The sequence below is a fragment of the Neopsephotus bourkii genome, unplaced genomic scaffold, assembly GCF_033783945.1.
Source record: "Neopsephotus bourkii isolate Nb327-2 ecotype Australia unplaced genomic scaffold, CSIRO-AGI_Nbou_v1 NB_1542, whole genome shotgun sequence".
Taxonomy (NCBI): domain Eukaryota; kingdom Metazoa; phylum Chordata; class Aves; order Psittaciformes; family Psittacidae; genus Neopsephotus; species Neopsephotus bourkii.
The window spans coordinates 2,895,283-2,911,104 of record NW_026902018.1 but is presented as its reverse complement, the minus strand read 5'-3'; the positions used below and the strand labels follow the sequence as shown (position 1 = coordinate 2,911,104).

Sequence of the window (15,822 nt, the reverse complement as noted above, 5' to 3'; positions counted from 1 at the left end):
CTGATTGAAGCAACTGCTCCAGACTCCAGCCATGAGGTTTGACATCAGGCTTTGCTCTCTTGCTACGGAGGACTTAATCTTTCAGCTTTCCTGGGTACCAAAATCTCCAATAACAAACTTCCTTAGGAATGAAAGGAAGACAGTTCTAAAGATCTGCTCACTGTGATTCTGGATGTGTCTATGAAACTTCTGTTGAAGTGGTTCAGTGCTGTCTGAGCTTCCTCTTCAGACTTGTAGCCAATGAAGCCAAATTTCCTGAACTTGCCCTCCTTGGTGAACTTCAGGCAGCAATCGGTCAGTGTGCCAAAGGCAGCAAACAGGTTCCGAAAGCGCTCTTCTTTCATCTGGGAAATGCAGGAGGACAAAGGAAGGAAAATCAACAATGCAATACATCAACTTGTACTGGGCACTGGTGAGGCCACACCTTGAATCCTGTGTTCAGCTCTGGGCTCCTCACTACAAGAGAGACATTGAGGGGCTGGAGTGGGGCCAGAGAAGGGCACTGGAGCTGGTGCAGGGCCTCGAGCCCAAGTGTGATGGGGAAGGGCTGAGGGACCTGGGGGGTTCAGTCTGGAGAAGAGAAGGCTCAGGGGGGACCTGATGGCTGCCTCCAACTGCCTGACAGGAGGATGGAGCCAGGAGGGGCTGGGCTCTGCTCCCAAGGAACAAGGGATGGGACAAGAGGAACCAGCCTCAAGCTGCACCAGGGCAGGGTTAGATGGAGCTGAGGAACAATTCCTGCCCCAGAGGGTGCTCAGGCATTGGAACAGGCTGCCCAGGGCAGGGCTGCAGGCACCGGCCCTGCAAGTGTTCACACCCTGTGGAGACAAGGCCTCAGTGCCATGGGTTAGTGGTGGCCTTGGCAGTGCTGGGGTAAAGAGTGGATTTGATGAGCTTAAAGGTCTTTTCTAACCTGCTTGATTCTATGTTTCCAACCAGATAAACACTTTGCAGACAAGCCCAAAACGTTTCCTATCCAAGAGCTACCAATGTGCTACAGGAACCAGCACATTGTGCTGTATCGTGTCATACTGATTAAACCCACACACGTCAATCACCAAACCCCTTCACTTCCCCTCTAAGTCCACTCCATGTACAGATCTCTGCATGCAACACTCCTGCAGCTAAAGGCTGCACCCCGAGCCCAGGGTCCAACAGCGCTGCCCTCCCAGTTATCTCCCACTTCACCCACAGGAACAGTGGGACCCCACGGGGCCCCCGCACATCCCCACAACCCCTCATCCCCTTACAGCCCCATGCTTCTCCCTCTCCGGTCCCCCTAGACCCATCTCTACACCCGGAAGGGCCCCTCCTCCCCGCAGCCATGAGCAGGCTCACCCCATTGGGGAGGTTCTTCACGATAAGTCGCGACATGGCAGCGACAGGGACCGGCCGCCCCACGGGAAAACCCCTCCACGCTCAGTGCCGCACACGCCACTCTCCGGGCGCCGCCATCTTGCCGCTGAGTCACGTGGGAGAGGGGAATGCAGCGCGCCGGCGCCAGGGGCGGGACCCGGATGTTGGCAACCGGTCCTTGGCAACGGACCCCTAGCAACAGCCTTGGCAACGGGTGCCTAGTAACGGAGGAGCCGGGGGGATAACGGGGAGCATCTGGGAGCACAGTGGGGACAGGGACCGGCCGGGCATGGGGGAACTGGGAAGGGGAGCCAGAGGGGACGCAGCTACATATCAGCACAGCCAGTGGGGGCTGTATTGCAGAAGCTCCCATGGGCAAGAGAGGCTGGAATCATGGAAGAAACACCCCCTGCGGTTTATTAAACACTGAGGGTCCTCTCCTACCTGAGCATCCGGTGCTGGAGGGTGAGAGAGTGTTGGGGAAGTGGGACCATTCTCCTTCAAGCATCTCCTCTTTACAGCCCTTCAGTCCAGCTCTGCCTGTCTTGAACAAGGGGCAGTGAGCTGAGCCCAAAATCTGGCTACACTGCAGTTCCTATGGGAAGAGACTGCTGACAGCGCTCAACCTCGGCACAGTGCTCACTGGTTTTTCACCTACCAGTTTGGCTCCACACCGGATTTACCACAAGGATGGAGGCTGCCTGTGTCCAGAGCAAGCCACTTCAGCACGGGGGTCTTCCAACCCACAAACACCATCTCCTAATGCTCCTTTTGAGAGCCAACTGGCTGTGCCCTTCCTAAAGAGTCAAAGCAGCAGGGAGTGCATCCCAGACTGGTTTGGGTTGGAAGGGACCTTAAAGCTCACCTGGTTCCAACCCCTTGCTACAGGCAGGGACACCTTCCCCTAGAGCAGGTTGCTCCAAGCCTCATCTCAGTCTTCCCCAATGTTTTCAGGTAATTTGGGGTGAACAGGAAACCCAGCCACACCACTGCTACGTCCCAGTGTCCTGGCAGGACGGGGGGGATGCAGGCTTGTTAACTAGAGAGTCCAGCCTGAGCCCATCCTCATGCCCTCCATCAGGTCAGCAGCGAGGGAAACACGAGTTTTCCATGGAAGGAGATCTGTGGCAATGACCAGGCCCTGTGCACAGGGAACAGGATGGAGGGGGATGCTGCTGGGACTGCTCAAAGGGAAAACACCCAGCATAAAGCCCTCAACCCACAGCCACAACTGGGGTACCCAGGAGGTGGTGCTCCTGCCGCCCTTCAAAGAGGTATCCAGGAGGTGTCACAGTACCAGGGACCCATCTCCCTCCCCTCCTTGCCCTCTGCTCCTGCTTTGTCCTTGTCCAGGCTGTCAGGATGTCACTCGGGATGAAGGCTGGCACTGACAGGGCTGTGCTTACACCATCACTAACACATCCAGCCCTTGCCCTTGTCACTCCCATCCTCTCTCCTTCCCCATCTCCTCCTCACCTTCTGCTCACAGCCAGCAGCAGCTCCCTCTCTTGCCCACACTGGTAGGACAGCACTGTCCTTGCCTGCTCCTGCCTCCCAACCCAGCACTGCTGGGACAGACATGCCCTGGACTTAGCCACATGTCCTGCTCTCAACAGGTCCTCACCTCCAGCCACACCTGGGACTGCAATTCCCCTCCTACCAACCTCTCCTGCCACTGGGGTTGATCTTCCCCAGCTGAGGATGCTCTGGGGTCCTCTGAGGGTGCCTGGGACCAGAAAGAGACAATTCTCCAATGAAGCTTAGGAGATAGAGGTTTAACCGAGCCAGGTGCCCAAGCAAAGAAGCCCCAGTGTCCATGTGGGGACGTGGGTTTTGCAGTGCTCAGCTTTGCTAACCCCACTTCTTTGAAAACAACAGATTTTAGCCCTCCCCTGATGCAAAGATTCAATACAGAGGCACAAGCTTTACAAATACTGACTTTAGATTTGATTTCCTTTGTGGTTTCTGCTCCCCAGGATGAGTCAAAGGTTACAGAGGTTAAGAGCTGGATCAGCATCCTTTATTCTGGAAAACTGGAGATTTTGGGGGTATCATGGGGACAAGAGAGCTGCTCCTTCAGCAGGTGATCCTGCTGCACTGCATGAGGTCATTTCTGATCAGAGATCCCAGCTCTGGGTAGACAAGAGGGAAACTGAAGCCCTGTCTTGAGAAGACTCAAAGGAGGTCTTGGAAAGCAGTTCCCAGCACTTGAATATCTGCCCTGAGCATCATCCCTAACCCTTCTGCTGCTGGCACACAGCATGGGGAGAGGATAGACTGGGAACTCTGCAGCCAGCTCGGGTGCAGGTTGGACAGCCCCTGCCCCAGAGCAGAGACCGGCAAAGAGGCTGGATAAATTGGGGTTTGTTGGGTTTCCCCCCTCTCCCTATGGAAACTGTTGTCTTTGACGATGCCAGTGTCAATACTCCTGTCCCTGTGCCACCAACAGTCCCTGCGGCAGTGCCAGACCTGCTCCTGGTGGGGTGTCCATAGCCGAGGATGGGATGGATGCAGCAGCCGTGCCAGGAGCTGGGTGAGGAAGGGAAAGGAAAAGCAACTGCTCCCAGGTTTTAAACTGGGTGAGAGCAGTGAGGGGCAGAAGCTAACTGGGAGGTGATGAGTCCAGCAAAGGTGACACAGCACCAACCCACAGCCACCATAGATAGCACCAGATTTGCCCTCCTGTCCTCCCAGTTGGCTCCACATTGGTCTGGTGGCAGGGTCAGGATGATGGCTTCAGGGTCAGGGTGATGTCCCTTCACCTTCATCCTCCAAATCCCCCCATTGCTTGGCAGAAGGGGGACCCAAGTCTCTGTCATCCCCTGCACGAAGAGGAGGGGGAAGACATGGTCCCTCCACAAGCTCCATCCAGTCAACCTGTCACAACACATTAGGTGGCCAGCTCAGCAGCCAGCTGGACAGGGGCTTGCACAGCATCAAAGAGCAGGGGTCACCTTGCTGTAAAAGGGTATTATGGGCTGCCTGCAGCCAAGCAGCTGAACTTTGCAAAGCAGGGTTAGGGCAAGGGACCACGGTGTAAGGGGCATCACTCTATGGGGAGAGGCAGGTAGAGATGAGGGGCAAAGGGTGCCCAACATTGTGCTCCGGGAGCTGGATGCACCAGGGGTGAAGTGCTATGGAGATGGAGAGAAGGAAAGAAGCTGCACAGATCCTGTGTATCCCTAGGGATGATAAAGGAGAGGCCAGATGCAAAGTCCTTCTGCTGTCTTTGGGGAGATTCTTCTTGGCCTGTAGCCCCTACAGTGTCCAAAGGGACACTGAGGTTTCTCCCTGATTTCCCCATGTGCACAGCCTGTCATTCCTGACATCCCAAGAAAGGGCTGTGACTCCAAGTGAGGATGCTTGCTGTGACTGCCCTGGGCTGGAGGCACGCACTGCCAGCCCTGCCTGAGAAGGGCAAGGACAGCCCCGAGGAGCCCTTCATGCCTGTCTGATCAGGAGTGCCTTGGTCACCATGGGACACTGAAGGTGAACAGGGAAGGTAGGATCCATCTGAACCAAGGTCACCCTGGCTGGCATCCCCCATACCAGGCAGCCATTCAGGTGCTCAAGGGATGATGCTGAGCAGGTTTGAAAGCTATAAGGAGTCCTTAGCATACCCATCATAGAGCAGAGTAGAAGGGCAGAATCCCCTCCCTTGACCTGATCATCTTTTAGATGTAGATAATGAACAATATCAGGCCACAGAGGCTGTAGCCCAGCTGAGGACCTTCTTCAGCTAATTAAGTTAACCCACAGATACCAGCAGGGACAGGGATGAGTGTGACCCAGCACCAATCACTGCCAGGTTTTGCTGTGCTAGCATCCCACCAAGGCACTCTGTTCACATGGATAGTGTTATATTAACAGCACCATTGGAAATGCTGCTTGAACCTCCTGGGTTTTGCTGCTGAAGATGTTAGGTTTTGGGAGCAGAGATGACTGGATTCGTCTCCCATGAGCAGATTGTCCTGCCCAGTCCTGGAAAAAGGAAATAAAAGACTACCTTTAATGATACAGTTGATGCCTGGAAATGCAGTGCCCAATTCACCTGCCTTGTACCCAAGATGGGGCCAAGGGAGGAGCAGGACAAAGCATCCTTCTGAAGGGCTCCATCGCTGGGCAGCTGGGATCTACTTGCATCCTTGCCTGGGGGATACAATGGCTGCAGTGTGTCTATAGGCAGTAGAAAAGGGCTTTCAACCAGCTAAACCCTCCCCTGAACCTGCTGCTCAGCTGAGGAACTGCCCTGCAAGCGTGTCTATGGCTCTGATCTCTGTGTGTCTGCAGTTTTGGGATAGAGATCATGTCCTTTCAAAGCCTTACAGCTAAACTGTAATGCTGAGTAATGAGAGGTAGGTCTGAGGGTGGAAAGGGGGAGGAGAGCTTTTCCTCATCATGTCCTCATATACTGGCAACAGGTAGGCTTGCTATAGAGAAGCATTCACAAAGGACTTGGGAGCCCGGATAGCCCAAGTCCTTTGCATCACAGAGGTGAGGAGCAGAGGTAAATCATGTGCACAAACAGTAAAGCATCCTCCAAGACACAGTTGATGGGATCACACTCATCCTGCAGAGGAGCCACCATCAGAGCAGGTCTCAGACCTCCTTCCTGCCCACCTAAAGCCATGGGAGATGTCGGTTGTGCTCTGTCCGCTGCTGCCCCTTGCCTGTCCATCCACTCATCCATCCATCCACTCATCCAACCATCCATCCATCCATCCGTCCGTCCATCCATCCATCCATCCATCCATCCACCCATCCATCCACTCATCCATCCACTCATCCATCCATCCACTCATCCAACCATCCATCCATCCATCCGTCCGTCCATCCATCTGTCCATCCATCCATCCGTCCATCCATCCACTCATCCATCCATCCATCCACTCATCCATCCATCCATCCATCCATCCACTCATCCATCCATCCACTCATCCATCCATCCATCCACCCATCCATCCACTCATCCATTCATCCACTCATCCAACCATCCATCCATCCATCCTCCTCCATCCATCTCCATCCATCCATCATCCATCCATCCACTCATCCATCCATCCATCCACTCATCCATCCATCCATCCATCCATCCACTCATCCATCCATCCATCCATCCACTCATCCATCCATCCATCCATCCACTCACCCATCCATCCATCCATCCATCCGTTCATCCATCCACTCATCCATCCATCCATCCATCCATCCATCCATCCATCCATCCATCCATCCATCCATCCATCCATCCACTCATCCATCCATCCATCCATCCATCCACTCATCCATCCATCCATCCATCCATCCACTCATCCATCCATCCGTCCATCCATCCACTCATCCATCCATCCATCCATCCATCCATCCATCCATCCATCCATCCATCCATCCATCTCCACTTCCACCACTTCATTTTCCTCAACCTGTCTGTACTTGTGTGTGTGTGTAAATGGACTCAGGGGAGGGTCCAGGCAACAGCTGCCTTTGATCAGTGCAACATGTGTGAGATGGAGCACTTCAGGAATGCCGCCTCCTGATCAAAGGTGGAAACACAGTGACAGCCAGGTCTTGGCAAATGCCCATCCCTGCTGGGGAGCTGGATCAGAGACCCACACAGGCAGGCTAGCCCTTGGCACATTGATGGGATCAGTCCATGCCCTGATGCAGGGTGAGGGGCAGGAAGGTATCTCCCATCTGCTCCACAGGGCTCTGTTCTGATCCAGGCATTATCCTCTCTGCAACAAGGCAAGCAATAGCATTTCCATCCCTGCTCCTGCATGCCAAGAAACCCTGCTTGCCCCTGCCAGCATCTCCAACAGCTCAGCACACACCAAACCCTGCAGCTCCCTTGGAGGGGATGCCCAAAGGGAAGCAAGTCAGTGATGCCTTAACGCTTTTGCCCCCTCTATAAAGATGAGGTGAGGTTTGAAAGGTCCCTTGCTCTAAAATCAGCTGGGAGGAAAAGGGACCACTAATTATCCCCCTCCTGATATACACCCAGGGTTTGGGGACAGCAAGGACACAGTTTGCATCTCCCCTCCATCCCCAGTGCACAGGTGGCAACATGGGCAGCCCCAGTTGTGGGATGGGTCCCAACACCGAACCTGTCCAATGTCACCCTCCTCTCCATGGATGCTCTTGTCTCCCAGTGGGCTTTCTCCTGATAACCCCGGTGGGAAGCTGGGAAGCCCATCCATATGGAGCTGGTGGACTGAGGCAATGCATTGTGTGAGCCAAGCTCAGCCCCACTGATATGCAGCCAGCTCTGTCCCACCACAATGCTCAGCTCTCCCATTGGGAACCATGCTGATGTTTCACTCCAGCAGTTTCAACCCTCATGCTCTGCCAGCAAAAATGATCCCACCCCATGCGCTCAGTGCTTTCTGCATCCCCTTGTCCTCACCCCAAACACCTTCCTCCTCCCCATCACTGTTTAGGTATCGCTTGGCCAAGGCCTCTCTATCATGTTAAAAAGGGAAGCTTTTAAGAAGGGCTGATAAGGGTTCCTCCTGCAGGGTCACCCCATCTCCCCAGGCAGGTCACAGGTCGCTTCCTCACCACACATTGCCTGATAGCAAGTCAATCCGTGCTGGGGTTATGGAGACAGGATTTATCAGCAAAGCCTGGGAAAACCAGGACATGGAAGCATCCGCTCACACAGCAGGGTCTGGTAGGGAGCCTTGTTTGTGTGTGGATGGAGAGCTTAAGAGCTGATGGGGCTGGCACAGAGGAAGGTAGGGGGGTAACTTGGGAACAAGCAAAGGTGGGAGCAGAGCAGCAGCTTAAGGGTTGGGCTCCTAGCTTGCTCCACAGTGGTGATGCTCTGCGCTCCATAGCAACCCGAAGGGGCTGCCACACCAAGTAGGAATGGCTGAGATGTCCCATTCAAGACCAGCCTGGGAAAGGGAAGCCCCAGCTCTGCACTGGTGGGACAAGGCGATGCCATCCTCTGTACCTGTGTGTTTATTCTCCCTGTTGGTGCAGGCACAAGATGGGGTGGGGGGTGCCAGGTCTCCCTGGGGAATGTGTGAAGCTTCAGACCCCTAGGAAAGACTTGGAGGAAGAATAAGCTCCAGTAAGGCAGGATGACTGGCCTGATCAGCACTGCCACATCCCCATAGACATAGTCATGCCATACAAATCCCAGCCCAAGGGTTTACCCATCCCACAGACCACAAAAGGGCTTTCCCCCCCCCCAAACCAGATAACAAACCAGCCTCCATCCACAGCTATGCCTACAGCTGAGTATGAAAGCCAAAGAGCAGAAAGGGAAACTGAGGCACAGGGAAGGGACAGCCTGGGACACAGCTGCAGCCTCCCCTTGCCATACCCAGCCTATTTTCACTCCAGCACCAGGAGTAACCCAATGGCCACACCAAGACGCTCACTTTTAGTGGGTTATAGAGGTGGCTGGAGGCATCCTGAGCTGCAGAAACAGCCCTTGGTGCAGGGATGCAGCTGCTCCATCCTGTCCTGGGTGGGCAAACCAAAGCCAGTGCCTGGGCATGAATGGAGGGAAGATTTAGGAGAGCAGAGAGGCAACAGCAGGAGAAAGGAAAGCATCAGGCACCACTCACGCTGCTCTGAGGCAGTTTGGGTACACCTCAGGAGAGCCACACACAGCAAACACATGGACAGGCAGCATGGGAAGGACAAGATGCGACAAGGGAGAGCAATGACAAGAGGCCATGGAACATCCCCGGCCAAGGACCTGCTACCTACCCAGGCTGCCCTCCCTCCCCAGCCCCTCTCACCACTACATGCAGCTTGCAATCACTTTTCCTTATCAGAGAGGCTTAGCAGGGTGAGTATTGAAAGCACCTGCATCCCTTGGCCAGGAATCAAAGGCCCCAGTGCTGGGATCCTGCACAATCATTCCAGACCAAATGCTGTCTGCAAGGATGTAGAACACCCTCTTCTCCTCAGCAACCTCCACCAGAGCACAGTGCAAGTAGAATAAGCAATGCCATATGGTTTATTAGCCACGGAGCTAGGAGCTGACACTTGGTTTCGTGTACCAGTATGAAGGCATCAGAAGTGGGTCTATCACAGACATGTTTTCCCTGCCAGCACACTGGAACAAGGCAGGAGAGGTTGGATTTATTTGGGAACGTGGCACAAGGATGAGTTCAGAGTATGGAGAGATGAGGTTAGATTAGGTTGTGGCAGATAAGGGAGAAATCAGAGCTGTCACCTGGGTTAATAGCTGTTTATAGCATGAAGGGCCAAAGAAGATGCAGTGCCATGGTCCAAGCCCCACCACTCACCCTCCTCACCCAGCAGAGCATCAGTGGGATGCAAAGACCGTAAGTGATGCCAGCTCCACTGCATCCCAGGGTTGCTTCTTCCTCCCACCCCTCCTGAAGGACACATTCCCTCCCTAGGGAGTCAGCTTCACTCCAGCATCCTGACATGATGCTCCAAACCTGGCTTCTCAATGGGCTCATGGCAAAGCCCTCACAAAGCCCAAAGTGCATTCAGGGTCCTCACACTCTTTTCTAAGCCAAATCAGCAGTGGGTGGGCTCTGCCTTCTTTGACCAGACCAGCGTGGTCAGGCACCACATTACATCTCACTTAGGATGGGTTTAGGTGGACTTCAAGAGCAGATGTTCCAGTGAAGGAGGAGCCCACACCTGAACCATGCCAATCTGAAGCATTAAACATGGGAATCCTATGAGAAGGTTTTCACACTGAGTATAAAACCATTTAGGGGCTTTTGCACACTTGAAGCCATTCGCTTGTCTTCCCATCCCTGCAGCAGCTCCTCTGCTGCAGCATCAGACCTGCTGGTCTGAACCATCCCTTCATAGAGATGTGAGATCTCTTTTTGACAGGGATTTCACTTCTCTACACGGCTTTTGTATAGCTCCAAATGCTCACATCATGGGCATCCATCCCCTCATTCCTTATAAACAGGAGAGTTCATGCCAAGCCTTGGATGACAAGAACACCAGAAACACCAGCTTTCATATCAAGGCTTCACAGGCTGATGGTGAACCAGCTCCTTAGAGGGCTTCACCAGGCCCCCATCTGGAAGCAGATTTGAGTTCACTGCATCTATTCTGTTTCTCTCACATCAATAGGGACAATGTCCCCAGCACTGGGAAGTGACCTTGGACTTGACTGGGATGCTGTGGTCCTAGAGACAGCCACCCCCAGCTCCACACTGGAGAGTGCAACAGGGTCCTGCCTGCAGAGGACTCACTGTCTTCAGCCCATCTCCCATCTACACACAATAGAGGCCATAACTCTTCTTAGGAGAGCCTGTTGCATCTCCTGGGTGCAGCAACGTGCAGGGACAGCTTCGTCCAATGCTTCCATCTGCTTTACTGAGCACACCTACAGGGATATTTAAGTTGCAAGGAGCAGCTTCACCCTGCCTGGGGGATGTAAATACCCTCTGGGCAGAGCAAAACCACTCAGCTCCCTCCTTTCCTTGCTGCTTGGTCTTCAGCATCACCACCCCTGTGCCAGAGCATCCATCTGAGCTGCTGCAGCCCAAGGGCACTGCATCCTCCCGGGTGCTTACACCCCGTAAGCCACCACATGAACACCTCACCAGACACCTCCAGCAGTTTATACACCATACTGGGCTGCCCCACCAGTGGAAGGGGGGTTTCAGTGCCCTTTTAAGTGGGGTGAAGTGTTGGAGCAGAGCAAGCTGGGGAGAGGATGGGAACAAGCTGTTTCCATAGGGGAGAGCCCTGGAGCCCTCCTCCAGCACCCAGCTGCTGACAAGTGGTACCCAGCTTCACATCAAGCACAGAGAGGGCTGGAGGGGAAAGCACAGGCTCTCCAAACCTCACACAACATTGAGCACAACCAGGATATCTATTTAATGGGGTCAGTACAAGAGGTTTGAGCTGAGCTGGAAAGGATGCTCCACACAAGTGCCTCAGCACTGTGTGCATGGAGAGGCCCCTGTGCTCCCCAGCATCCTGCCTGGAAGGGGTTAAGGGTCCCCCAAAGCAGATCTGTTGAATCACAGCACATTCAGTGCCCTCATGCTTTTTCCTTAAGCAAATTCAGTCATTTCAGCAGCCAGTGTGGTCAGGCACCACACAGCATCTCACTCAGCATCAGCTTGGCAGGAGCAAACAGGGTTTTTCCCGTACCAGTGAAGGGGGAGCGCTGGTTGGAGCAGCCTGGGAACAGAGAGAGATGCTAAAGCTCACTTTGATTTTGCAGGGTGATGCTGCAGCTGCAGCTTTGCCTGCTGCAAACACAGCTTGTGCAGTTTATTTTCCTGCTGCCAAGGCTGGATGTTGGAAGCTGCCAGGCGCAGGGCCCTTTGAGGGAGGAACTACAAAGCAGGCTGACACCTCTAATGAATTACAGTAATACCAGCTCGGGGTGAACTCTAAAGTGCCTGTTTACACAATCACTGACCTCCCTTCACCCGCTCTCTGGTGCAAGTCCCCTCCCCTGCCTTGATGGATCACAGCTGAATGGAGGCAGACCCCGGTGTTTATCATCTCCCAGCGTTGGGAAGGGAGGGAATAACAGTTTCCTGGCATGCTGGCCACCACCAGTGATAACAAGCCCAAACATCACTTGATGCACAGGGAAATACCCTCTGCATCTTCTTTGGTACAACTCTCTCTTTGGGGGAAGGCCCCATGCAGGGGAGGTGGCTTTCAACAGCATCAGGCAGTGGTACTCACAGTGAGACTCTCATAGGGGCAGGGATGGGAGCAAGGGCAGCCCCTGTGCTTACAAGGGCCTGTAGGGACAGGCCAAGGGGAATGGCTTGAACCTGCCAGAGGGGAGACTGAGCTGAGCTCTTAGGCAGAAGCTCTTCCTTGTGAGGGTGCTGAGGCGCTGGCACAGGGTGCCCAGAGAAGCTGTGGCTGCCCCATCCCTGGCAGTGCTCAAGGCCAGGTTGGACACAGGGGCTTGGAGCAAGCTGCTCCAGTGGAAGGGGTCCCTGCCTGTGGCAGGGGTTGGAGCTGGAGCAGCTTTAAGGTCCCTTCCAACCTAAACCACTCTGGGATTCCATAACTCTATGCTCAAGCACTGTTCCAGCTCCTGGCTCTCACGGCTTGAGGATTGCTGGCAGAGCTGCTCCCTCTGACAGGCTCAGCATCAGCCTGGAGGGAGCAGCTTCTCCGTGAAGCCCTGAGCTCGGTGCAAGGTGGGAAGCTGGTGTTTAGATCAAGTTAGGGGGAGAAAGCAAAGGCATCAGGGCAGCAAGTTCCTCCTTCCACCACATCTCCAGGCAGAGCTCCCTCAAGGCCAGCAGAGATGTGGGACCAGCACCTCACAGTGCCTGAACCAAGACAAGTAAAGAGGAAATGGACATCCCCAGCTAAGGGGATGTCGGGTGTCCTCACCCACAGACCCCAGTTCTTCCTCTCTGTTGATGTCCCACCTGGTGCAGGCAGAGCCTGGTTAAACACCACTGTTTCCACCCTCCATGCGATCCCATCATTCATCCCCAAGGAGGACATCCTTGTGCCTGGGCTCAGACCATCACACACGTGGGTATGGGACCAGCAGCATCCTTAGCTCCCCTCTCCTGCCGCGTGGCACAGTCACAGGAGTCCTGGGATTGGAAAGCATCTACAGCATCACCCTGTAAAAGCCAGAGACCCAGGCAATGAGAGCTCCCAGCAGCAGAGGTGTTAGACCACAGTGTCCCAGCTCTGGACACTGAGGAGAAAAACTGGGTTAGAGAAAGGGCTGAGGGATGCTCAGCTGCCAACAGGGAGGAAGGGCAGGAGGATGCTCTGTGCCACAGCCACCCGGCTGCTCTCTCTATGCCATGGCTTGGTTTAGCTCCAGCAGTGGGAGACAGTCTTTAATAGAGCCAAGCTTTCCCTCCCCTTGTACTCAGAGGATGAGAGCATCAGTGCTGGCCCCTGGGGAAGGTGCTTCTCTGTTTCCCTGCTCACCCTCCGACCCCTTCGTTTTGTTCCAGAGTTATTTTTGAAAGTGAAAGCTTTTTCCCCCCACCTTTGCCCTGGCCCCCATCTCTCTGCCAGCCAAAGTGGCATTTTAAGCCTCCTGCCCACCCACCCAGAAAAATGGAGGCTGAGGAGGGGTAGAGTTAAGCCTTTCCATCCACCCAGCAAACAGAAGGCCTTTGGGAGGCCTTTTCAACTCATTAACCCTCTGCCAACTCAGCTGCCCAAAGAGATGCTCTCAAACATCGCTATGGGAATTACCTGCCCTCCACACCAGTCTGTGGGGTGGAGGAGGGCTGCAACCCTCAAAATAGGGGCTTATCCCATGTCTTCTTCCCTACAGCATTACAAAACCTACGTGATTCATTACAGCATTGAAGTACCTACAGCCCCCCTCATCATACACCAAGTCCCAACTGCACTCCAAGTCCTGCTTCCACTCAGAGCTGTATGAATCAAGAAGTTCCCATGCCAAAAAGCTATAGGGACTCGTAACAGGAACCTTATGCCATCAAAAATACACACACAGAGCAGGAGATGAGCCCTGCTTCCTGCTGCTGGCAGTCAGAGGAGGGATGTTCAAGCCAACGAGCAGGTACCAAAACCCATGGGGTCACTTCATTCATCCCCTCCTTGCTGCAGGTGCTGCTCTGCAGTGCTGGATGCCTGGAGGCATGGATGCTGGGCATTGCTGGCTGCAAAGGATGAGGAAGAGCCCGGTCCCTGCCACTCATGGGGATGTGGATGGTGACAGGAGGATGCTGGGAACCAGGGGACAAACCACACTCGAGGGGAATGAGAAAACCCTGAGCTGCTCTGTAATAACACAGTCCCATGCCCACAGGGGAACCTTCTCCTCCACCGAATAAGCATCAAAGCCCTAAAGAGCCAGACACTTGTAAACTCTCTCCACCTCCCAAGATATTCTATGATGTTCTATCTCAAACCAGATTCCCAAAAGACAGAGTCCATAAAGACCCAGTCCAGACACTCGGATGGGCTCAGCATCCTCCTCCTCACACCAGCCAGCATTGGGCACTCAGGCAAGGAAGCAACACACACACACACAGAGTTACTCCTATCAGTGATCTGTTCACATCCCAAAGGATCTCCAAACCACAGTGTTTAACAGACCCGGATAAGACACCCTCTGCTTCCAGCAGGTTTCCAGCCCCTTTAGAACCTACTGACATTTCTGGCTTCCACAGCAGCGAGTTTCCATTGACTAGAGACCCTCCACTAGGCTTTATGTCTACTGATGCAGAGCATCAGAACAGACCAAACCGAGCACCCCGTGTCCCCGCATCAATCCCGATCCCTGCAATGCCGGGCGCGGAGGAGCATCCCGGAGCCTGGGATAGGGGATGCTCCTCCGAGGCAGGCAGGCACTGCCCCTGCAACCCAACACCGCACAGCCCCAGCGAGGAGCCGTCGCCACAAGATGTCACCCGTGCCCTTCGACCGGAGCCCCCCGAAAGCCCCCGCGGGGCTTTGGGGGTCCTGGCCGGGCATCCCCCGGCTCCTTGGGGTACTCCGTCCCGTCCCCATTGCGCCATCGAGGGGGACCAAGGTGCAGTTCGGACTCAGCATCTTCCCGTTTCCATGGAAACGCCTTGGATGCAGCATCCCTTCAGTGCCCGCCCTGGACCACGGGATGCTCAGCACAGCAGCCTCAATCCTGAACCTCTTCGTGGGCTGGAATCATTTGTCCTTCAGGTTTGTATCCACCTAACGACCTGCAACCCACGTTTTTTAGGTCAAAATTGGGTAGAATAAGTTAATGTCAACCTTGGAATCATCAGTTTTCAGCTCAGGGGTCCAACAGGAAGCATCTGCACAAGAAAACAAAACCAAGTAGTGCCAACTTCAGTGTTAACCTCGAGTGCTCTTCAATGACTCCTCTTCCTCCCCAAACCCTGGCTGGGAGCAGAAGACGTGATAACAGCCTCAAGCTCAAAGTGGAATACTAAAGGCACCCAGGGAAGGATGGGCAGGCACAGGTCTTTCCTCCCTGCCCACAGCCTCCATGGCCAGCACAAAGCTGTACTCAAACCACAGCAAATGATAACAGTGGAGGACTAAGAGCATCCATTGCAGAGAAATGACATCTCTGGGGTTCAATCAGGCCACATTTAATGTCAAAATTACTGGCTTGCTTCTTATTTCCACTCCCCACTTGAAGCCCACTGCGAGGTTTGGGTGATCTCTGGGCACTGTAGGATTTCCATCCTGCTTTCTCCAAGGGGAAGGCTGGAAGTGAAGGAAGAATTTAAGCACTCTGGATGGCTTTCTCCTTGAGAACACACTAGCAGACTCAAGGGAATAAGACAGTGAGCTCGCATGCAGGCAAGGCAACTGGAGGCTGTGCTCCCACCACCAGCTTCTCCTGGCTGCCCTGAAAAACAAGTGCTTAATCCCATCTTCTCCTTTTTGCCCATAGGAGAACCAGGTGGACAAGGGAAAACAGATGGGGCAGGGATGCCCACCTCGCAGCCCGTCAAGCCTACTTTTGCAGCTCAGCACCCAAACGGGTAACCCAATCCCTCCTTTGGTCTCCAG

General features: G+C 54.2%; 1 protein-coding gene and 1 long non-coding RNA gene across 2 annotated transcripts in view; both read right to left on the bottom strand.

Moving 5' to 3' along the window:
• The window catches only part of RBM19 (RNA binding motif protein 19), a 69,942-nt gene extending 68,468 nt beyond the window's left edge, over window positions 1-1,474 (bottom strand). The window contains exons 1-2 of the mRNA XM_061370547.1: window positions 1,339-1,474; window positions 162-344 (exon numbers count right to left, since the gene is read on the bottom strand). Coding sequence (XP_061226531.1) covers window positions 162-344; window positions 1,339-1,374 — 219 coding nt within the window. The 5' untranslated portion in view covers window positions 1,375-1,474. The remainder of the gene's footprint in view (window positions 1-161; window positions 345-1,338) is intronic.
• A 2,095-nt stretch (window positions 1,475-3,569) lies between these two features.
• Window positions 3,570-9,097, bottom strand: LOC133221513 (uncharacterized). The gene is made up of 3 exons (XR_009728016.1): window positions 8,934-9,097; window positions 8,745-8,855; window positions 3,570-3,885 (listed from the first exon to the last, which is right to left on the bottom strand). It is a non-coding gene; the product is annotated as an uncharacterized LOC133221513 (long non-coding RNA).
• Window positions 9,098-15,822: the final 6,725 nt, after the last annotated feature.